General features: G+C 43.4%; 1 protein-coding gene across 1 annotated transcript; it reads left to right on the top strand.

Annotated features, from left to right (window-relative positions):
• Nucleotides 1-214: 214 nt before the first annotated feature.
• On the top strand, nucleotides 215-23199 carry LOC126523055 (gastric triacylglycerol lipase-like). The gene is made up of 10 exons (XM_072288927.1): nucleotides 215-275; nucleotides 9303-9415; nucleotides 10009-10213; nucleotides 11484-11595; nucleotides 12429-12579; nucleotides 13743-13835; nucleotides 15914-16072; nucleotides 18196-18267; nucleotides 20014-20082; nucleotides 22373-23199. Exons 1-10 carry the CDS (start codon nucleotides 215-217, stop codon nucleotides 22643-22645), a joined length of 1308 nt encoding a protein of 435 aa, XP_072145028.1. The 3' UTR covers nucleotides 22646-23199.
• The last annotated feature ends 1102 nt before the right edge of the window (nucleotides 23200-24301 follow it).

The raw sequence follows: 24301 nt of genomic DNA, 5'->3' as shown, positions 1-24301 counted from the left end.
CGACATCACAGTGTGTGCCGACTGACTCGGTTCCCTGTCCATTCTCATCAATCCCCTCATCTGCCTTGAGGGACCCCCCGCGCACTGCCTGCTTTCCCGGCTTTCTTGCAATGTATTGCACGGCTTTTTCTAATGCAAATACTACAATACTATAACAATGCAGAGCACGTGCCTTTTAGCAAAAGCCGATACGCACAGGATCCTAATCCTCAAAATGTCGCAAAGAAACTCTCACCCCACTGTTTCAAAAGCAATCAATGCCACGGAGACCCAAGGTATGTCACGCTCTCGCACGCTCTCGCACGCGCTCAACCACGCGACCACGCTCTCACTTTCTTACCAAAACACGCACAGTAAAACCACTAATAGTTATTAGTCTTGCCACCTCCAAGCTACTATTTAAAGGCCACAAACACTCAACGTCCCACGCGGCTGTACGTGTTGAAGCACGTGGCGCGAAAGGACGCTCTAACCATCCTGCAAAACCAAATGTACACGAAACACACCCGCGCACACGAAATACGAGAGACAAAAAAAAAGAAAACCACCCAATTACTATTTAAAGACAACAAGAAATCATCAAATCAAAAACAGAAGCAAGCTCAAATCATGCACAACAACTTACGATTTCGTCGCCGCCACTGCGCCCCGAAAAGCAGGTCCATTCGCCACAAAATCTCACGCCAGACCAGAAGTGGGTGGGTTCCAGACGGGCAACGCCGTCTGGAGGCCACCCACGCTACCACGGCAACAACAACAACAAAAAACGCACGATCGTTCGCTAGTGCGAAGAAGACATAGTTTGTTCTTCTCCTTGAATAATCGAGTAGTTAAGTGAGCAATAGAGAACGAAAGCCACTCGTTGCGCAAGGGCACGTCGTTCCTAAGAGCGCAGAAAGAAGGAGACTCGCTTGGAGTGCATTGCATTACGGAACCGTGCAAGGTCCCCAGATAAAAAAAAAAAAAACAAGTTGAACCACCTTCAACGCCACGCTGAATCCCCTCGGTGGCGGAGGTAGGGCACCGGTTCTATTTTCCGCTGACGGTGAGCGGTTTGGGCTCGCCCACTATATAAGCACGTATACACTAGCGTTCCTGTTGAGCTGCTGTCTGGATGCATTGATCTGAGCGGAACGGTCAGCAAACGCCCCGCTAACGTTATATAATATTTCACTCGGCGCTGAGTAACGACGACGGTGCTGCCTTCGGCGACGGCGAGGTGCGACGCCGGCAACGCCACCTGGCGACGCTCTTCAGCATGCCAGCGTTGTGAGGAGCCTGTTGGCTGCCAGGGTGCTGTTTCCTTTCTGTCCAGCAGGAGTTTGCTTTGCACGCTGCATCGAGCGAACATGTCGCGCCTGCCTTTAGTTATAGCAGGCCGCCCGAGTTGTTCAAGCTGCAACCTTGCTGTCGGTGTCAACGCTTCGATCCCGATCGGGCGAAAATACATGAGATTAAGAAGTTTGCAGGGACGACACGGCCACAATTAGTACATGAACGGGGTAGTTGGAGAAGTACGGGAGAGGCCTTTGCCCTGCAGTAGGCGTAACCAGGCTGATGATGATGATGATGATGATGATGACACCAAATTGCTTCATAAATATCAGAAAGCGTGACCGAATAAGAAGAAATAGCCATTGGTCTCAATGTCAGCGAAAAAAATAGCCACAGCGCCCCGAAGGTTGCACCCCCCCCCCCTCCATTTCGCAATAGTCGCAAATTCTCTTTCCAGCAGTCGAAAAGTTTACACATTTGCAGATGCCTCAACAGTGTAGCTTATAGTCCTGCAGCACAGTAAGAACCTACATAGAACTCAGTGTGCGGTTTACAGCTGGCTGATTTCATGGCGATCGCCGTTGTTGACCGTCTTTAGTCAATGCTCCTCGTGACCTAAATTCAAACCTGTAGACTATTTTTGTCATTCGCGAGCCATCTCCTCGACGAAGCCTATAGGAACGCCGCGCTCGCGTTGTTTCGCCGATCCCGAGCTGGACATTGTGCATACGCTTGACATCACAATGAAGCGCTGTTTATTGTTTGCTAGAACTTACGGATGCTTGCGGGGGCCCTGCACGTAAACACTACTCTCATATTCGTAAAAGAAAAGCATTGAGTTCAGTGACCGAGAAGCAATAACATCCCTACGGCATGCAGACCTCCATGAAACATTGTTGCCTACAGCGGCGGAGACAATTGGCTTCTCGGTGTCCGGATGCATACCGTAAGTATAGGCCTTTCTCTCTCTTTCTCTTTCGAAACGCCCCAGCGGTCCACAAGTTCTTCAAACAGTGACATGCTATTGCCGCGATTGTCAAAAGAAAATAGTGGAAAAAACAGACTCGACCATAGCTAAAGAGAACTATCATCACTGAAATAAAAAAGAAGTACCAACAAGTAAAATAAAACGCACAGAAACAATTTAGGTGCTGCGCCTCCACAGTGTCGCTGATAATTGTTATCGTGCGCCTCGTGCGTCTCGTTCACCTCGTGCGCCTCTCGAAAGCTCCCTAGAGAGCTTTTCAGGCACCGTTGACGGCAGGCGTTTGCGAGACACAAAACCCTTCCGAAGCGTACCTTGCTCGCCACCGTACTACGGGTTCTGCCCTTGCAACAATTTTAGAAATTTTACCACGTTCTGTTACTTCCAATTACATTCTTGTACGGAGCATTTGTAGAATACAAGTACATTTTCTTTTGGGAGTGTTACTGAACCATAAAGTTTGTAGTTTTGTTTTATGCACGTTGCCTACTTCGCAAAGCTGACAGCGTGAGAGAAATCAGGGTAAACACAACAGTACACAAATGCTATTGTAAACAGATTGTTCAGCAAAAGTTATCGTTTATGCTGATGGTACGAGTGCAATTTATGTACATGATTAACCAGTTAATTCAAAGAGGAAATAACATAATACAGAAGTTATACGACAGCGCTTTCGCCAATGGGCTAGTAATTAATGCAGAAAAGAAACAAGCCGGTTGTTCCTTCAGCGAAAGGCAAGCAGATGCATGTGCGTTATCTTCTCTATCTCAATAATAATATTATCCAAATTGTCATCACGTTAAAACTTTAGGTGTCATATTTTCAAATAAGATGTTGTGGGTCACGCAAGTAGAGCAGGTGGCAACAAAAACGGCACATATACTTGGTGTAATTTATCGCAACCATTATCTACTTCCGTTGAAAAAAAATACTTATTATCTACTATTCAGAAGAGTATAGGCTTGGGCTGGTTGGTAAAACATAGTTATACTGGAAGCTTAGCGCGCAAAGAACGATCCACAATGACTAGACAGGACAAGCGCTAACTTTCAACACATTTTGAAAGTTAGCGCTTGTCCTGTCTAGTCTTCGTGGATCGTCCTTTGCGCGCTAAGCTTCCAGTGTATCTGCTATTCATCGTTTCCATCCTAGGCCCACTACTACTTTCTAGTATGGGGTGAGACAACGTGAACAGACATTGATAGAATTATAAAACTTCAAAATAGATTTCTCAAAATTGTTGCTAAAAAAGTGAGTCGAATCCTTCCGTTACTTACACAGGAGAAAAGTACAAGTCAATAGATATGCAGAATCTTTACAACATTTCTATCGCGATAAGAAAGGAACATAAACAAAGGTCTACAAGGAACAACGCCACACTCGCGCTGTTTCACCGATCACGAGCTGGACATTGTGCGTACACTCGACATCTCAATGAGGCGCTGTTTATTGTGCGCTAGAACTTACGGATGCTTGCGGAGGCCCTTTATGCAAACGCTGCTTACATATTTGTAAGAAAAAAAGCATTGAGTTCAGGGACCGAGAAGCAATAACGTCACTACGGCATACAGGCCTATATATGGAACATTGTTGCCTACAGTGGCGAAGGAGACACTTCTCAGTTTTTGGGTGCATACCGTTTACGTCGGAGAAGTAAGTACGCTTTTTCTTTTTTTCTCGAAAGGCCACCAGCGATCCACAAGTCCTTCAACCAGTGACATGCTATTGCCGCGATTGTCAAAAGAAAACAGTGGAAATAACAGTATCCAAGCTAAGGAGAACGATTATAATTGGTTTAAAAAAGAAGTACCAACAAGTAAAATAAAACGCGAGGAAATAATTTGGGTGCTGCGCCTCCGCAGTGTCGCTGATAATTTTTCTGAGTGTTAAACCTCGTGCGCCTCTCGAAAGCTCCCTAGAGAGCTTTTCAGGCACCGTCGACGGCAAGCATTTGCGGGGTACAAAACCCTTCCGAAGCGTACCCTGCTCTAGACCGTCCTACGGGTTCTGCCCATGCAATGATTTTACAAAATTTACCATGTTCTGTTACTTTCAATTACATTTTTGTACGGGACATTATTAGAATCCAAGTACAATTCCTTTGGGAGTGTTATTGAACTTTAAACTTTGTATAGTTTTGTTTTGTGCATGTTGCCTACCGCGCGAAGCTGACAGCATGAGAGAAATCAGGATGAACACATCAATATACAAAGCATATTGCAAATACCTGCTGTTCAGCCAAATTTATCGTTTATGCTGATGGTACGAGTGTATTTTCTGCACACGATTATCCCGTTATTTCAAAGAGAAAACCATATATTACAGAAGTTATACGATTGAGCTTGCTCCAATGGGCTAGCAATTATTGCAGGAAGAAACCAAGGCGGTTATTTTTTGAGCGAAAGGCAAGCCGGTGCATGTAACTTATCCTCTCTATCGCAATAATAACATTATCTCAATTGTCGATCGCCTTAAAACTTTAGGTGGCATATTGTCACGTGGTAGTGACCGTAAAGAATACAGTAGCGATGCTGTGAAAGACGAAACTAACTTTTATTGGGCGAACCTGTGCCCAGAAAACAGGCTACGCTCAAAGAACGGCGACAGTGGCGAACAAAGTCGGCGATCGTCGAAATCTGATCAGCGGGTCAAGTGCGTCGGCTTTTATATATCAGTCGTCGAATGTTCCAGAGTAATCGCTGGGACCTGCGTGCCTTCCACAAAGTTTTACACCATTCGCATGGCGCATTCATGCAATCAGATTACACAAGATTCGGCGACAACAGTCAGCGGATAGAAGCATCGATAACATTCTAGAAACTTCCGATACATCTAGGCGCGTCCTGCCCCGAGCGAGAACATTTTTTAGACGGTAAAAGCGCTCACCCGTAAAAGATAAACGATTTCGCGTGTCAATATATTCAAATAACATGTTATGGGACACATAAGTAGACCAAGTGGTAAGGAAAGCGGCACGTGCACTTGATATAATTTGTCGCAACCATTATCTACTTCCGTTGAAAACAATGCTTCTTATCTACTATTCATTGTTTCCATCCTATGCCCACTACTGTTTTCTAGTATGGCTTGGGACAATGCGAAAAAACATTGATAGCATTACAAAACTTTAAAAAAAATGCTTAAGATTGATCCTAAAGATGAGCCTAACCTTCCTGGTAATTATATACAAAAAAGTATAAGTTATTGGTATGCAGAATCTTTACAATTACTTTTGTAAGGCGATAAAAAGGAACTTAAAAAAAGAAAAATAATCTCTGAACTAGCCAACCTAAAACCAACTGGGAATAAATATGATAGACGCCAGCATAACCGCTGGCTGGTGTCTCGATCACGCACTGAGTATGGCGACCAGGTGCTACGCAATGTTATTGCAAAGATGTTAGATTACCTTATTGGCATTGATGTCAACATCGAAAATGTGACTTCAAGAAATGTCATAGCACTGCTTTTACAATATTAGTGCTAATTTATAGCAGCAATTCATTGTTAGTGTGATTTACACAATTGTATAACTGTAATCCAATTCCATGTCCTTTCAACATGCGTGTATATTTTCCCTTCTATTTTTCTATGCTTCAGCAATAACTATTGTATCCTGTTAAAGTTTATGTTTAGTAATAATTCTTAATTCTTGTTATTGGAATAATCATCCTATCTCATGTTTGATATCTTACGTTTACTATGTCACTGCTCTGCGGCCTGCTCCAGGCAGTGGGAGCTAGACAAGCTGATTTTGTGCAGCTTTTACTCCGATCATCCTTCTTCTACAACACATGATACTAAAGATCCAATTCAATTCAACATGCATGTGTATGCCAGAAAGAACTGTGCTGTACAGTAACCAGCACCCACTTTCGACTAAAGAAGTTATCGTCGAAATTGAAATTTGAAGCAACCCTTAGCAGTGATAATAGTGATCTACCAGTACCCCATAACTGCATTCTATTTAACGAAAAAGAAAGCAAGAAAGGTCATGCTATAATCTTGCTCTCGTAGTTGATACAAATATTTTTAACAGGTAAGATTAAAAGTAGCATCGTGGAACATAAAACACCTTCCTTAGTGATGTAAATTAGAGTTCAGATTTCATATAGCTGCCACAAGAAATTGAGGTGTAATTAATGTCGTGCTACGGCACGTTATGACACGATCTATAACATGTTCATTGCTACAAATTCTGAAACGCTCGGAGGAGCTGTCGTGCTCCATAATTTGATTCATTGCCAACGACAGCGAGTAGGGAACGACGCGTGTTAAAATGTTAGATACCCCCATAACTTCACACTTTCAAATTTCGCATACGCCTTGTGGGTTACGCATAATGAATACGCATGCAACATCACTACATATACAAAAAAGGAGGGATAACCATTAATCTATAAAAAACACCGAATCCCGGCACTAAAGAACATTCGGACCCGTAACCTGCAGGCGGCAACCAAGGTGGTTTCTATCCACTGCACCAGAACGTAGCCACGACAGTGACCTTCAGATATACCCATACATGTAATTCGTCCAGCAATTTGCCTGAAATATTGTTGCGAATGTCCTACTCTTTAAACCTAGACAAATATACTAAACTGCACTATAATTGGACTTTAGTGACTAACAAGGCAGCACATATTTGCAGTGGCCAGAGGTAAGGCGACTTCGTTTGTGTCGAAAGCGCGATGCATAATTTGCCGCATTGTTTAAACAGCTAAAGAAAGTTGAGGTATTAGCGTGAAGCATCTTTTTATTTAAAAATATTTTTCTGTCAACAAGCTGCTTGGCATTGCATGGAGCGCCGCGACAATCGACAAAATTACACGTGAGCTTCGGGCACCCTCCTTGAACCTTGAAGTGTATATACCTAATGATAGAAGAGACTCTAAGATTAACTAGCGCCATTACATGGGCGTAAGGTTATAACCTTCTTAATACGAATCGGGTGAGGTACGTACCCTGTATCAACATGATTTTTCCTCCTGCATAGACTACCATTCAATACGACAGATAGCGAAAGATATGCTGGAAGGCGCTGTGTACCCCTGTTCACCTTGTCAGTCATCTATAGAGGTCACTCTGCGTCGCGCTCGTTTCCTTTTATTTTGTAATTTTAACAAGAGGCTAGAAGAGTGCAACGGCGCGTATTTAACGACCGTACTTAACACCATTTACCAACCTAAGCAAAAGTATTTGACGCCGTTAACACCCCCATTTGTGGCAAACAGTTCACTTTGTAGGTGGTGATAGCGAGTGTTTCTACAAAGATTTTAGCTAATATTTAAAAACAGCAGTTTTGACATAAAAGGACGGTTCCTTCAGAAACATGGCGTCAGGGCCGCCGACGACTTGGTGACGGATGATACGTCACTAGTCACTAATTAACAAAAACACATCGTTAACTGTGTGGGGGTCTCACCCATACTCTTGGAACAAACGAACGAACACACAATAGTGCAAACAATCCCAATGGCATTTATTGCACCTTTCATACCCTAATTCATGCCTGCTAGCCAAACTGCTATTCACAGAACACGCCGATGGGCGCACGACAAATCGAGGAAGTCCGACTCACCGCGACAGGATATCGAGAGGATACGCTCGCCCTAAGCTGGACACCAACGCCTGGTCGTTCGCGTGAACGGTCATGCGAACGGAGGCGGGTTCGAACGATCGTGTACGTCCATTCCGATGTCCTGCTCCTAGGCGTCGCGAGGCGGTCTCGCAGAAGCGTGGAGGTAACACCTCTGCACCTGGTGGCGAGGTGGCCCAGCCGAATTTTATGGCGTTATGTCGACGACGCTGGTTGAAGTGATGCACAGCGGGCGCGACCAGATGACGTGGAAACGTTCCCCAACCTCTTCGACCATGCTTCAACAGTGCTGGAACAGTCTCCGGTGCTTCGAAGTATGCCGCGGACTGTACGGCAAATGTGTTTGGCAGCTCCTGTCAGCGTTGTTCGATTTTCCGCGCTGTCAGACCAAATAAGCAACTTCGTTCATGGCGGAGAGCCCTGGAGGTGTTTTAGAAATGCACTGAAATACACGACAAACTCGAGCTGGAATTATAAAGTGGCCATACGCGCCAGGCCACTGAGCGATTGACCAGGTGACACCGAAGTCAAACTCGACATCGCTGTCAAACTCGGAAGCGGCGGCACCCTAGGCTGCACCGGTACTGCCTGAACATTTTAGCCGCCATTGCCGTCAATCACGCGTGAGTCAAACGTAGCATATAAATGGTCTGTGAACTTCTTGAACATAAAGGTATTGTTAAGGCCTGCGCATTGCGCTAAGCCTGACGAATGGAATAGTCGAGAAAATTGCACGAGCACATATTCAAAAGAAATATTTCGAACAGATCATCCTTTTTGGATGTTCCATTGGATCTATTGGATATTATGGAAGCAAATATGAGCTTGCACGGGTTATGTTCTTTCGAACTGTGTGACTTCTACTGATGCTATACTAACACACTGCTGCTGATTGTTGTCAGCGGTGGTCCAACAAAGTCGCGACAAGAAAACTTGTCGAAAGGTAGGCTTCAGTCTTAGACGTCGAACGTTCAAGCCGCGTTGATTACTTCAATTCTCCATCTTACTGTTTATTCCGTTTTTTTTTTTACTGCTGCTTTTCATTTTGGTGTCCACTCTGCAAACTTTGTGTTGTGAAAATTCGTGTTCATTTCCATACAACCACATTTTGTTTGTCTCTTATGTACACTTAACCTCTTTTACCGGCAAACACGCATCGGCTGCTCATTGTGTGCCGGACTTGTGAAAAGTTACAAATACCTCGTCAAGACTAACTATAAAATTAACTTCCCATCTATACCCTCGACATTTTTTGTTCACATGAAACATGGAAATAAACTGCATTAAGTGTAAACTGAGTTGAGAACTGATCTTCCGGCCTAAACTCAGGAATCTCAGCGAATCTGCTACCGCAGACTTTTCGCGAGAAACGTTGGGCCTTGTTGAAGAAACGAAAGCTCGCTGCCCACCTATTTTCGTCTGCCTTTGTTTTTATCTTTTCAGACATGCACAAGATAATCTTACCATCGCTTCTTTCCATCTGGTTTGCCTGTGCTTCGCTAGGACACAGCAACACATTTAACCCTAGGGTAATCAAAAACGATGAGAAAAATGTGGTAAGTAGATTCACTTACGATTTCATTGCAGTAATTAGATCTACATGGGAAGCATCATTAACAATGTGGTATTTATCACAATATACTATCTTTTATTTCGCAAAACATAAGTTTTAACCGGTAACATACTCCGCTGCTGAGTGCCTTCCAAAGTGACATGATGGTAATGATGACCTCGGGAAGTACGGTATATGTACCCATTGAAGGTATCGACCAAGATTCAGGCAAAATGAGGAAAGAAAAGTTTAAAAAATTACACATTTCAAATAAATGTTCGAAACTTTAAAGAAAATTTTTGACATGCGACGCCCAATAAACAGCAATGCTTTCTCAACTTGCGATGTTTTTTTAATCAGCAATGGCTATCTTAAATCACGTCTTTGAATTTTATCCAACTTTGAAGATCACGCAGTTGTTTTCATCGTAAACGTTCTTCACAGTAACAACAATCGTAGTTCTAAGCGCATTATAGTTTCATTCCTCCGCTACAGGCAAACGGCCTGCAATTAGTAAACAGTTTCCAATGAACTACAGAGCTGTTCATGGCGTTGCATTCATTGTTAGAAAACACTGACGATACTTTGTTTTTTCAGTCGCAGTTAATTGCAGACTTTGGTTATCCCGTGCAAGAGTACACTGTGACGACCGAAGACTTGTACGACATCATGATACAAAGGATACCACACGGACGCGTACCGGAACCGGGGCAAAGGGCAGGAAAACCTGTCGCCTTCCTGATGACTGGGGTTCTAAGTAGCAGTGCAGACTTCGTCGTAAATATGCCAGATCAGAGCCTAGGTAAGGTGGCCGGACAAGTGGCGCTCTGCAAACATGGTTTTTTTAAGCATTACAAAATGGTGCCACCAACCCGGATATGAAAAAGGACACTCTCCTTCCCATCTGCTTAAGCCACTAGACAAAGACATGATTTGATAGTAACCGCTTTTCACACGCATGTTAATTGCTTCAAATATTCCTTCCTTCCGAGAGATGTTAGCAAGTGGGAAACTCTAACTAATAATGAAGTCCTTCAATCGAGTGTTGACATTTTGTTTGGAAACAAATGTCACAAAGTTTCCTTTTGTTTATTTTTTTTTCATCTTGTCTTTTGGGGCCATGTTCTGTTGTTTTGTATGCTGCGGCTTGATCCTATGTTTCTTTCATGTTTGCAAGCTTCGTAATAACTGGTGTATTGTAACCCATGTGCCGAATACCTTCGTGGGGATTGCGGTGTCTAGAAATAAATATACGAATAAACATTAAAAGTGCGGGCACAAAAGAAAGCCTCAGGCTGGAGCCAGCCTTTCGACAAGGAGACTTGTCGAACCGGTGTATCTAGACTGAGGCTTTCTCTTCTTCAGCCACTGCAGGTGGGTTCAGCTGTCCATCTTCTCTCGAGCCTTTTGTCTTGTTCGGATGCACACACTTGAGCATATGCCAAGATGCTCACAATAATCTGTTTTGAAACGTTCTCCGTACGTTCTTGTTGACGAGTTCGGCGTTTCGGGCACATGTATTAGAAAGTTTGAGCCTGTTATTAAAAACTTTTATTTTTCAGTCTGCGTAACACTCGACACACAGAGGGGCGCAACGGCACTCGATCATCGGCGTACAATGGAATTTTTTTTTTTTGCTTCCTCGCGTTTTGATAAAAACAATGACGCTACACACGCATAAAAAATGTTTTACCGCCTTGTAGTCGAAGAAAACGACACAATACGGCGCTACACCTGGGCTGATACTGCCGTCAACGCTTCGGGTGTTCCGGGATTCCGTAATATCCAGCGAGTTTACGGACAAGCTAAGCCATTCTATTATCCAAGCCGGATAATAGCCGGAGACCACAGTAAAATAGCATAAACCGCACGTTGAAACACCCGAATGACTAGAAGCGCATAATAAAGACCGCGAACTCGGTGAGATCATCCCACTACAACTAATCAAAGCTCAAGCTGCAGCACCGACTTCGAGCAGTTTCTTTGAACGAGTAATAGTTACACCGGCAGTCTATAATATATAGCTTGCTTTTATTGGAATAATTGCACCACATTTCCAACCGTGCTTTCAGGATTCATCTTAGCGGACCACGGCTTTGATGTGTGGTTGGGCAACGTCAGAGGCAACAGCTACTCAAAACACCGCATCCTCAAAAGGTGGCAGCCTAAATTCTGGGATTTCAGGTAATTGAACTCCTGAATTCTTATGCGTAACTTCTTGTGTCCCTCAATTCGTTATACCGAGGCTTTATTGTACTCAAAGCTGTGCGCCAACCACAGGGCACGCCAAAGTCGAAAAAAACCAAAATTTTCGAGAGTTAACTTCACTGTTTGATGAACATTCCAGTTAATTATGCTGAGTGATTCAGTGAAGAATTTAACTCTTAATCACGGCGCAGTATAAATCAAGGGCTCTATTTTTTTTCGGCGACACATCATTCACTTCGACGGGCCTAAAAATTATGCGAAAATCATTATAGTTAACTCGTTAATTAACTGAAGTTATCTAATTAAAGCCTTCCTTACGCATGAAAGTTGTCGCAAGTTAACTCTTACTCACAATTATTCTAACATTTCAAATTTAGGTCCCCTGTGCTCTCCTTTGCTTGAGCGTCTGTTGGCTGCATGTGTAAGGGCCTGTACTCTGTGTGTGATGTGGTTTGGTGTTTTTATATGTTAACATAATTATTCACAATATTTAATAATAGTAACAGTAATAACTACAATTGTGTTGAAACCACAGCGTACTTCGTAGCGCATCTTACTTTCTCTGTGGTGTCAGATACAGTCATGCGAAACACGGAAACCGCAGAAACCGAACTAACTTCAAATATACAGCCCATCGCTTGTGGCTTGTAGGGTAGGACACGAAAGGCAAGCGGGCTTCGATATTTTCATCTCAATGTGACAGCGACTGCAATAAACGCCGATGTTACGTCGTTAGAGCTCATTCTAACTGAACGTCGCGTCAGTTTTCTTCGCAACTGAATCCCACCTCCTCTGGGTCCTTTCTTCAGCTTCGACGAAATGATCCAGTACGATCTGCCGGCACAAATAGACGCGATCTTGGCCGTGACGAAGATGAATTCGCTGCTCTACGTGGGGTGGTCTCAAGGGACCATAATAATGTTCGGCTTGCTTGCGACGAAACCGGATTACAACCAGAAGGTAAGCCTCGAAATTTCATTGACGTGGCCGATGAGAAGAGCTCCCGTTTATTTATAGGCGAACGGAAGTCCTACGTGATGTTCAAACTGGCTGGTGATATCTGCACATCGTCGATTTGATGTCAGCGTTAATGTTTGCGATAACCTTTAATACATTTCATTATAAGCATGTATTAAATGGTATCGTTTATATATCTGCGTTTATAGAATACGATATAATTTAGTAACGTCACCACATGATTTGTAAAAGCGATAGCATTTCTTTGCATACGTCCTGCAGCCTATACTCTGAACCTACCTATAGCTACCTAGCCTCGAATATAAGTACCAAGGCAAATACCATAGTGCCAAAGTAAACAAAAAAATATTCTCATCACTAGTTGGGCTCGAAACATTAACCCCACATCTGGGATGCGGCTCTCTACCACTACTGGACAAGCGCATTGCATTGCCCTTAAAGGGGTAGAGATCGGGTTGTGTTACAATATCACTCTTCTAGTTCACAAAATGGCGTTTGAGGATCATGATAACAAGTAGATTGAAAAAATGTGAAATCCTTTCATTCGTGGTATAGAATAAATATCAGATTTATTATGCACCACAAGGGCTGGAGGGGCAATTGATCACGTATTCCCAAGGGGTACACAGATTTTAAATCGGAAGACGTGTATAATATACCTTGTAAAACACCATGCCCTACTCGCTGTCATGGAAAACGGATAATCTACAGAGCACCCGAATCGCCGTTTCAGATTCTTATTAAATTATGGGGTTTTACTTGCCAAAACCACTTTCTCATTATGAGGCGCGCCTTAGTGGAGGACTCTGGAAAGTTCGACCACCTGAGGTTCTTTAACGTGCACCTAAATCTAAGTACACGGGCGTTCTCGCATTTCGCCACCATCGAAATGCGGCCGCCGTGGCCGGGATTCGATCCCGCGACCTCTTGCTGAGCAGCCCAACACCATAGCCACTGAGCGACTACAGCGGGTCAGATTCTTATCGCCACAACGTTGCATGCGTACGCACGCAAGAGAAGTCAGGAACGTGGAGTGGTAGGACAGATGCAATATCTGATGTGACATATTTAAATAAGCAGCTCATTTGCAACTTCATTCCAGAAACCCGACAAGCTTTTTTTTTTTCTTGGTTTGTTTTTACCAGGTCCGTCTTTTCAATGCCATGGCACCTGCAGCCCTCGTGGGTCACGTGAAGTCGAACGTCAGGCACGTGGTGCCCTTTGGAGCGTTCATAAAGGTAAGCTGCCGGGTTTCTCTTCAATATCTTACGTAATACTCAAGTAAAGAACGTTTCTTCTCAAGCGAAACGATCTCCGACAGCTGAGCCTGAGATTGTGAGCAAATGTTTGGAGATGACGGTAGCTGCGAAACGAAAGTTCTCGTAACCCTGACATGCATCGATAAATTGGAACGTGCATTGCGTACGTCAAACACGCACGCGTGCACAGGATATAATTTACCTTCCGTTGAAGCTTTGCACAGCTGATAGCAGCGCCAGAACAAACAGCCTATAGCGAACAGGGAAAGCAAAATGGGAGGGACACGACGCACATTCGTCGTGACATCTCCGATCGCTACTCAAAATTCTCGATGTACGTTGCTTGTCTTTCCTTGGCTTTCCTTATCTTTTTTTTTTTTTTTTTGTAGCTAACGAAAATCAAGCCCTTAGGTTCCCCTTTGTATATTCAAATACATACATGGTCACATGCAGCTAAATTCTTAGCTTGTGACTACATAGTAAGCATATCTTCTCAAAAACATCCTCCCCTCCCCAGAGGCCATGTGCCGCGGCGTTTCAGGTGTGCGAGCGTTTTAGCTTTTACGTACATAACGCACAGCTCTTCACGTAATACCGGAGACGCGTACTGCGGTAACATCGCTTGTAGCGACACCTTGTGACGGTTTGTGCAACAACAGCAGGGTAGCAATATTTTTTTTCTTTGTTACATGGGCGCTCACGTTAAAGAAACTTTGAATCACTAGATGGCGCTTCCAATCCAACTGCCAACGTCACTGGGTCGCCTCGCATTGGGCGCTCACGGGAAGTCTACAAATGAAGCTGTGCAGGGTGATATGGGCTGGACTAGTTTTGAAGTGAGGGATGCTCATAGTAAAATTCATTATAAAAAACTACTGAGGAATACGGAAGAAAGTAAATGGGCTGGGAGAGTGTTCAGGTATCTGTACAGAAAAAACATTGATTCACAGTGGATGAAAAGAACTAGGAAGCTTACCAGCAAGTATGCGGCCTATAAGGTGAGCAACACAGCAACAAAGAAAGTCAGGCGGGAAGTCAGAGAGGCTGAAATAATCTCATGGGTGGCGGCAATGGAAAAGAAATCTGCCATGAGGAACTTTTTAAGAGGAAAAAACGAAATCAGGAAAGAAACAATTTATTATAACTGAAAGGGAAGCTCATTACTTTACGAAGCGAGATCAGGATGCCCTAGAACACGCACCTATAAAGCAAGCTATGAGAAGGAAGAAGATGCATGTGCTTGCTGCGCTAAAGCTAGTGAAACGATGGAGCATGTTTTATTAGAATGTGTAGACATCAGCCCAACGGTCTATTTAGGCACCACTGGCCTCCTTGAAGCCCTTGGGTTCAGCGAGAGCAGGGGAAAAGCGAACATGTCCGCAACAGAGACTAGTAAGAGGCGATTGGAAGTTTGGTGGAAGAAAAGTAGGAAAACGACCAAAAACGTTGACGTACAAAAGCACAGTTCGCAATAGGGGATCGGAAAATTTGGTTGTGGGAGTTCATATGGTTTGTTTTTTGTTTGTTTTTTTTAACTTAGGTAGCACATCAGGCGGCAGTATAATAGCAAGAGTTTGCTGGCGCAACCCACCGCCGTTACAAAGGGGACGCTCATAACAGCCATCCATCCATCCCACGTAAATATTTACACCTCCAGTAACTGAGTGTACGGTAAAGGACATTACGTTTATGAACAGGCTGAAACTTTCAAATAAAAAGGGAAATGAGTCGAATTGTGTTACTCATTCTTGTTCAACAATAAAGCCACTCTTTGCCGCTACAAGGAGGCTCGGTGAGAAGAGACGCAAGGACGAAGGGCGGGTGGCGACGCCGCCTTCAGGTTTGAAAATACTTTATCTTGAAGATACTTATCTGAATATATCTGAAAATACTTTATGCTTGAAAATACTTTATCAGTTTATAAATTGATTGAGTATTTCTCCTTATTGTCCCATCTGCAAGCTGAAATAGTTCAGCTTACACAGTTCACAGCTATCTCCCGCTTCTGCCCATGCATGCTTCGCAAATTGTGTGCTTGTTTGTTTGCTTCGTTTCAGGGTGCTTTTCAAGCGGCGTTAAACGGTCCTTTCTTAGCGAGAGACACAAAAATCGGCAAGAAATTATGGAAGGAAATCTGCGCGAGCTATGGGCAAGGCTTAACTTGCAAATCAATTTTCAAGTTTTTCAATGGAGCATTTCCAGTGGAAATGAACATGGTAGGTAACGTCTAAGAACCTGCGCGTCAGGTGCTAAGCAACAAAAGGCGTGTTCATAATAAAACGAATTCCTAATGACACTGCGTACAGGATCGACCACATTAAGAGTAAACACCTTATCAGCGTGCAAGCTGCAGTAGAAAGGGTAAATCTTTCTTCACAGCTCATATTGCGGATACCTTTAAAAAATATTGATGTGTTCGATTTCATAAGAAGTAGAACCTACTACGAGCGCCTGAATACTGATAGAGGCGTTGCCCACAACAGTAAAGAACCACGTACTGCCTGCAGCACAGTTAACCCGAACACGCCTGAAAGTGCCTTTTTTCATTTCTCCAGTCGACAATTCTGCAGATTTCTGGTTGCGCTGCTCCTGGACTGATAGACTAATGCGTGTTCCTTCCTATGCATTTCACGTTTGCAAAGTGCAGCTCGCGTTTATTAGAATTAAGCTGCTAAGCATGTGTCTCGATTGCTCGGCTTATCTCTAACAGCGTCTGTGCGTTGAGAAGAAATTTCGCAAGATATTTTCTGTATGCTCAAGTATACCTGCGAGACACCTCAGCTGGGTGTCGCATTAGCTACGTGTTTCCCCGTAAAGTACGGAACAGACACTGAAATGCCATCGCAACTGGATAATAATGATTTGGTTTCTCTCAAATAAACGATCTGAGCTGAAGACTTCAGTAGAACATTCCTTCAGTATAGCATAGTGACAAAGTGTTTAACTATTTACGTACAAGGACGTTTAGCCTATTTCTTTGGAGTATTTTTTTCTTTGTTACTTCCTTATACTCTGCTTCTTTTTTTGTTTTCGTAGATTGCAGAATGTTGTTATCCTTGCGTCATTTCGAGTGAGGTATTTCGTTTGTGCATCTGATGAGCTTTGACGAGACCGATGCTATGCAGCGGCAGCAGTATATGCCTTTTCGGGGTCGGCTATGCCACAACCTCAAATACACTGCTCAGGCAAGATTATCGAAGAAAAAAAATACAATTAAGAAAAAATACACGCAGAAACTACTCTGGGAGTTGTTCGAGTATGCGTAAACATGGTGCCACCTGCTAATCGCCACGCAGCCGGGTGTCATTATCAATGTTAATAAAATGTTAATAAAATTTAAGAAATTGTTAATAAAGTGATCCGACCAGTGTAAACCCTTATCAACCTTTATCGATTGTTATTAACCTTATCGGACTATATCTGACTATTATCAACCCTTATTGGTTGCTAACAAACTTAGCGGACTCGATCTGAGCCTTATTAATCCTCATTGGTCGTTCTCAACCTTATCGCAATCGATCCAGTCCTTATAAACCCTTATCTGTCATCATCAACCTTGTGGGACATATTACCCTTATCAACTTCTATCGGTTCTCATCAACCTTATTGGACTTGAGTCGAACCTTCTCAACCCTTATATGTGCTTATAACCTTATCACAATTGCTCCCATCATTATAGGCCCTTATCGCTCTTTATCAACTTATCCATCCGCGTCAAACCGTTATTAACCCTGATGAAACCCATATAACTCATCACTTTTATCCTTATCAATTCATTCACTACTTATCTGTGTTGCGTGAAGCGAAGCGCATGAGCCCTCGGAGATCGGCGACATTTCGGTACATGTATTTTCATGTCTACAGGTAAATATACTGTATGCGTAATTCATATTAGCACATAAACATGACCGCGAGAGACAACACGGCTGTGATCTCAGAACGTTAAACAAAAAGAAGAACGCTGCGCCATCATTATATTTAGAAAAAAGCGTAGTACTGGGCAAACCGTTGGAACTATACTCCTCGAAAGCTGGTAGGATTGACTTCTCAACGTCATACGTTTATTCATGCAATAATTTTTATGCACTGAAAAAAAGCGGCGACATACTTGTTTCCAGCATTTCCAATACCATATTAGATACATCAATGAACAATATATACATGGTCCTAGCCGAATTATGACATCTAAAAGAAATGCAGCTATGTCTTACTGTTAAAAATCTCGAAATCGGTATTCGAGAATCAATTGAGATTAGGGAATAGTCTAAGCACAGTGAATAAATAAGCGTACTTCGACATAATTGCGGAAAAAAACTTGCTTGTACTGCTTTCCACACAGACTAGGTTCCCAGTTTACATGGCTAATAACCCCGCTGGATCTTCAGTGCGCAACATGTTTCATATCGCACAGGTGGGTCAATTTTCTTTACTTTTTCTTGTTTAAGCTGTGCATAGTTCTAATTTTATAAAAATAAAAGGAGATGACAAACATTTATGTTCAGTGAAAAGCTATATCTGCATATATTATTCCAATAATTTTGTAACGATACCAGAATTTACTTAAAAAGTAATTAGGCAGATTTAGACAGCATTAAACAAATCTATTTACCAATTAGGCTATTTAATTATTCATTCAAAGGTACACGCTCCAACTGCGAAATTAAAGCCGAGCAGTACAGAACATACGTCTGCTTGGCAAAAAATAAAGGACTATAGCAGCACATCTGTCATGGTTGATTCCAACCACGAGACTTTCTTTCTTTAATTTTCACATGCTATCTTTAATATGACCCGTTAAAACCATTTTGTGAACTCGGAGAATGAGCCCATAAGCCAACTTTTCTTCGCTTAGAATGAAGTGCGGTTGCGAAGTTGTTCACATACAATATAGTGTTATCTTCGTTCTTCCATAAGACGAGCAAATATTGGAATAACCTTCCCGGCTCTAAACTGCCACAGAGGATAGCAAGTTATTAGCAAGAGCACAAAAACACAAGAAAGAGCATGCTGGGTGGGCAAGGACCCTGACTCACAGTGCGCTGAAAAAGAAAAAGCCAGAAATAACGTTCAAATCTGCGTTGCAATATCTTACGTGCATAAGTTGCCACATAACCTCTAGAATGTAGCCATTCGGCTTGACGTGAAAGTGGTATATTTCTGCACCAAACGAACTTGCAAAAGTGTATGCTAAGCTGGACCGTAAGCAGTGAAAAAAGCCATATCGACATGATGATGCAATCTGCACGATTGAGCACGTGTCCCCCTTGTGAAATGTAGTGTTTCCATGGTTTATTGTTTGCCCCTAACGTGCGATTGTATGAGCATAGACAAGACTCGTGGTTGTGTCAATACACGTTGGTTGGAACACAAACGGATACTACAAAATAATATGCATTCACATTTGTGATGAAATTGTTGCAAATGCGGTTGCTTGCTATTATTCTGCGACAGTGCATTACAACGACGGAAACTGTCGAGGCTTTTAGCATCGCCAAACGTAACGACATGTGCATCAGCCATCCATCCGTCATGCTGCACGATCAAGAATTATAATTTTTGGAACGCCGGGATAAAGGTTGACGCATAACTCAAGCTAAAAAAAACGACTGTGCCCGTCTATGAACTTCTTCTGTGAAACGGAGTGCTTTCTTCTGTCACATAGTGATGCTCCGGTGTGCCTATTTAAGAATACACTATTCCGACAAAAAGTCAGTTGCGCGTACAACATTTGTGCCGTCTACTCAATTCTTTGTGTTGCGTTTTTGTGAGCAGCCTCGCTCCCCCCCCGCTCTTATTCAGTAGGGGTCACTGTCAACACCGCCTCGGTGAAGGTTCCAGAAAATTAGCAAATGCGAATGCATGGATCTTGCCCTAGCGCCGAATAGAGCTGCGGATGGTCAGAACAGTGTTCAGATTGTTAGCGCAACTTTGTCCCGCTAACGTCATATATTATAAAATTATAAAACTGCACAAGCGTGTTTTTCCCGCTCTGGAAATATTGCGTATTCGCGCTCTCGCACCCAATATGCAAATGTTCGAAACCCAAATGCATTCGAAACGTAATCCCTGCACTCAATGACCTCAAAATGTTCGTGTATTTCACTGCAGCTAAGTTGTGATGCCCGCACGTTTTAACTTTTCTACGGTTACATTTCAGATAATGAAGGCCAATCGATTTCAAAAATTCGATTGGGGTTTACTGAAGAACAAGATAAAATATGGTCAGGTATGTGTTATAATTCCAACATATAAATCAGGAACAGAAGACATAAAATATAAAAACCACTCACTTTAATGCGATAACGTGGTAACGAGAGGACAAGAGTATAATCAAAGACGAAAGCGAACATTAGATAACTTTCATTAGTTACACTAGGGAACATGATGCATTTGCGAACTGGGGCACGGCAGTGGCTGAATGCATTTCCAGTCAGAAACAGCCCTAAAACTGCCCCAGTTCTGAAACAATCGTCGCCGAAATTCGTCATGAAGTACACTGACGTTCCGATAGTTTCGGCTCGCATTATGCATACGTAATACTGAGGGAAAGGAAGAAAAGTAGAGGACTGATGCATTTCATCGAAAGAAAGCACACAAACCGCCTTTCTTTAAACGGTTTAATGGGAAGTCGATGCCGTTACAATCCAGTGTTGTGCACCTAACACCCAAATTGGCATGATGCATCCAAAGTTATAATCAAAATATTCCGCCGTTCGCTAGTAGCAATAACTCGGTTATTCATTCCACTCATCGATATAATAATAATAATTTGGGGTTTTACGTGCCAAAACCACTTTCTGGTTATGAGGCACGCCGTAGAGGAGGACTCCGGAAATTTCGACCACCTGGGGTTCTTTAACGTGCACCTAAATCTAAGTACACGGGTGTTTTCGCATTTTGCCCCCATCGAAATGCGGCCGCCATGGCCGGGATTCGATCCCGCGACCTTGTGCTCAGGAGCCTAACACCATAGCCACTGAGCAACCACGGCGGGTATCCACTCATCGAAGAGCTTAGCATGTTTCAAAAGTAAATGAGATTTTTTTTTCTGCGCCCAAATTAGTCATATTCTTCCGAATTTCTTGAGCGCCAACTCACACTTTATTCCTGCAGAGCTTCAGCTGGATATCAACGAAAATTCACAAACAGCAAACGTTTTACTCCTCCGGCAAACATCGAGAACTCCAATTAGCACAGACAAGGATTTCTATATCTGGAAAGCCTAAATGCCCAATATTGACAGGAGTATAAATTATTTGTTTTCGGTGAACGTTTTTCACTAGCCAATTTGACACAATGTTATCGCTCAGCGCAAGAGGTGCTTTTCTGTATCAGAAGTTTCTCGAATGTTATCGCTCGTTTCATTAGTCGTATGTTTTCAGTGGTCACCGAACCTTGTGTAATCCAGACTCTATCCGTGACACGTACTTGTGTCGTACTTTCTGCAAGTCACGCGGGCACCAGCAATTACGCTGTAACCTTCGACGAGTCGTGTGTAAAAGCCAACGCGCCGCTATCGTTGTGCTTTGAGTGTTACTCGTTTTGCTGGGCACAGCCTACCACAGTAAACAGCTGGTTTCGTGACTTGCGTTATATACCACTGCATGTGATTGTCCGCCGTCAATACAACGTGACAATAACCATTATCCCCATATGAACATACGGAAATCGCGTACGAAAACCTGCATGTTTTCAAACTCCTATACGGGGAATGTCGCATATGATTTAGGGGAAGATACGGGTTTTTATATAGGATCTCCCGATATGTTCATATAACCACATTGCACACATGTCCCCATAATGTATGGAAAAATACTGCTTTTATGTAGGACCCGCATATGGTCATACGAGAATACTGGATATGGCGCGCACAGGTTTCCTTCCGATAGCTAGGGTTCCTACGGCGGACCCAGGGAACCTACAACTTTGAAATTCTCCAGCATGCATTCGCCAAGGCACACTTCATTCCTACCAAGTCATACCGTGATATGTGCTCCACATTTTTGATGCTAAGCGTGGTTAAATATCCCAAAATGCTCAAAAGCGAAATTAGCAAAACTGGTAATGTCACTCTCGACACGCCCAACATGCCTACCAAACGTCCTTCCGATAACTCGAATGGTTCTCTCCACACACTTCTGCCAATGTTCGGAGTCAAGGTTTCGACACTGCGCTCCGGTACGGGAGCGAACGTCCTCCACCACATCGACCCCGAACAACAGCTCTGCTCTAAAACGTTTCCAAAAAGTAGTAGTTGAACTTTGCGCCACAAGGTGGCCTCACCGGCGCTACCTCTACGCCATATGCATCAGGTATTTATTACTCGAGGGAACATCACAGAACATTAAAATCTTACATCCTGAACTTCCTTTGTTCCCTATGCATTAGAATGAAATTGATAGGAGATTTTTTTACGCACTGGTATACCCGCGGCGTCCAATGTGGGACTGCTGTCCGCCTGCCTTGACATTATCTCGCTTTTGTCCTCATGCACTGTGGCCTGGTTTAACTCGCAGGCGAAACCTCCGCAGTACGACCTCAGCAAAGTCACGGCACCAGTGGCCCTCTACTGGAGCGAAGGAGACGCCCTGGTTCGTCCAGAAGACGTGACGCACCTCAAGATGCTGCTGCCCAACGTGGTGCTCAGTTACAAGGTGGCCGTGCCCGGCTTCACGCACGTGGACTTTGCGTGGAGCATCAATGCCAAGAACCACCTCTACAAGGCGATCTTGTACATGATGATGACTGCACAGATGCAACCGCCTATCCCCCCATCATCTAATGCCTGAGAGAGGGCATCGCCGATGGAGCGTTGAAAGAGAACCGAAAGCTGGGCGAGTCGCTAATTATTAATTGTCAAACTGCATTCGCGTACCAAAGCCGAACGACACAGGAAGTTAATAAATAGGCGCTGAATATACCAATTCAGTTTTTTTTTTTTTTTTTTTTAACAAGACACGTATACATATAATACAGCAATCTACAATTCGCATGCGCAGAATGAAAGATCGAAAGGATAAAAAAACGGCAACAAATATGAAAAGGTGAGGCTGTACTAAAAAAAACCAAATTTTTCGTCAATTAGTACTACAGAAGACTCGCTAATAACGAACATATCTGCGCGATTTCCGATGTAGACGGCCTCCAATATTTGGCGTGTTAGTTCATTCCTATGAGAAAACAGAATTGAGGTATCATAAAGAACTGGTTCACAACGGCAGCGTTTACAGCGGTTGGCTAAGCGTGAACGTTTGCCCAGTGATTGAAGATGCTTTTTAGGCGTGTATTAGCACACCATCCAGTTAGGCTTTTGTAAACTTGGCTGCATGTTAATGGTGACGCGTACACTACGCCTGTTTTCCATCTAAGGTTTACTTCTATTTCAAAGCACAAAGGTATTTTCTTTCTGACTTGTCATTCTTGCTTCTTTTTAGACACCCCTTCGCAGAGTCGGTGCAGCTTGTCAGACGCGCTGAAAGCATCAACACCAAGCCGGCTGGCAACGTTCTTTAGTACAGGAGGAAAGCTATGAACGTAAAGAGCAACGGCGACGTACTTTCGCTCTGCGGCTCTTTTTCTTGACCCTTGTGCTAGCACACCGTGGACCATCTTGGCAGCTTTTTTTAGCCAGTTGAGCAGTTAATCATTACACCATCGTCATTATCAGCCCGTTTTAGCGTATACACTGGAGGACGAAAGTCCTTCCCCAGAGATCTGTTATTACCAGCTGTCTTGATTCCGCGGACTCTATTCTACAACTTGCAAATTTCCCAGCTTGAATATATCACCTACTTCTCTGCCGTCTTCGACCACACTTCCCTTTCCTTGGCCCCCACTCTGCAACTCAACAAACTAGTGCTTATCTCCGCTGCGTATATTACATGCCCTGCCCAATTCCATACTACCAATGTCAACTACAATGTCGATCATGCTCGATTGTTCTCTAACCCACGCGGCTATCTTCCTGCCACTTAACGTTATGCCCAACTTTTTTTCGTTCCATCGAACGTTGTGGAATCCTCAAGCTCTCTAACGTCATCGTTAACAACCAATTTTCTGCCCCATACGGTAGCATCGGTGGAATGCAACAACTGTACACTTTTCGCGTAGACGAATCGCACATTAATATGTGTATCTATCACATATCAATCAATCTGAAGACAAGCTGAAAAAATACCAGTTAAGAGTGGGAGCAGGCCAGGAGATAACTATCTCCAATGCTATTCGCTGCACATATACAAGCATTGGAGTTGTTGGACTGGGAACGGTTAGGCGTAAGGATCGACGGGCAATATGAGAGAAACCGGCGGTTCGCAGATGATATTGTCCTGTTTAGAAACGCTTGAGGTCACTTGCTAGAAACGAATAAGGAACTTACCCAACAATGACACAGAATTTATCATTCTAAAGGCTAACAAAGAAAACTAATGTAATTTTTATTAGCC

The sequence above is a fragment of the Dermacentor andersoni genome, chromosome 6 (assembly GCF_023375885.2).
Source record: "Dermacentor andersoni chromosome 6, qqDerAnde1_hic_scaffold, whole genome shotgun sequence".
Classification (NCBI taxonomy): domain Eukaryota; kingdom Metazoa; phylum Arthropoda; class Arachnida; order Ixodida; family Ixodidae; genus Dermacentor; species Dermacentor andersoni.
The sequence above is the reverse complement of the archived record's forward strand: the minus strand, read 5'-3'. Positions and strand labels throughout refer to the sequence as shown.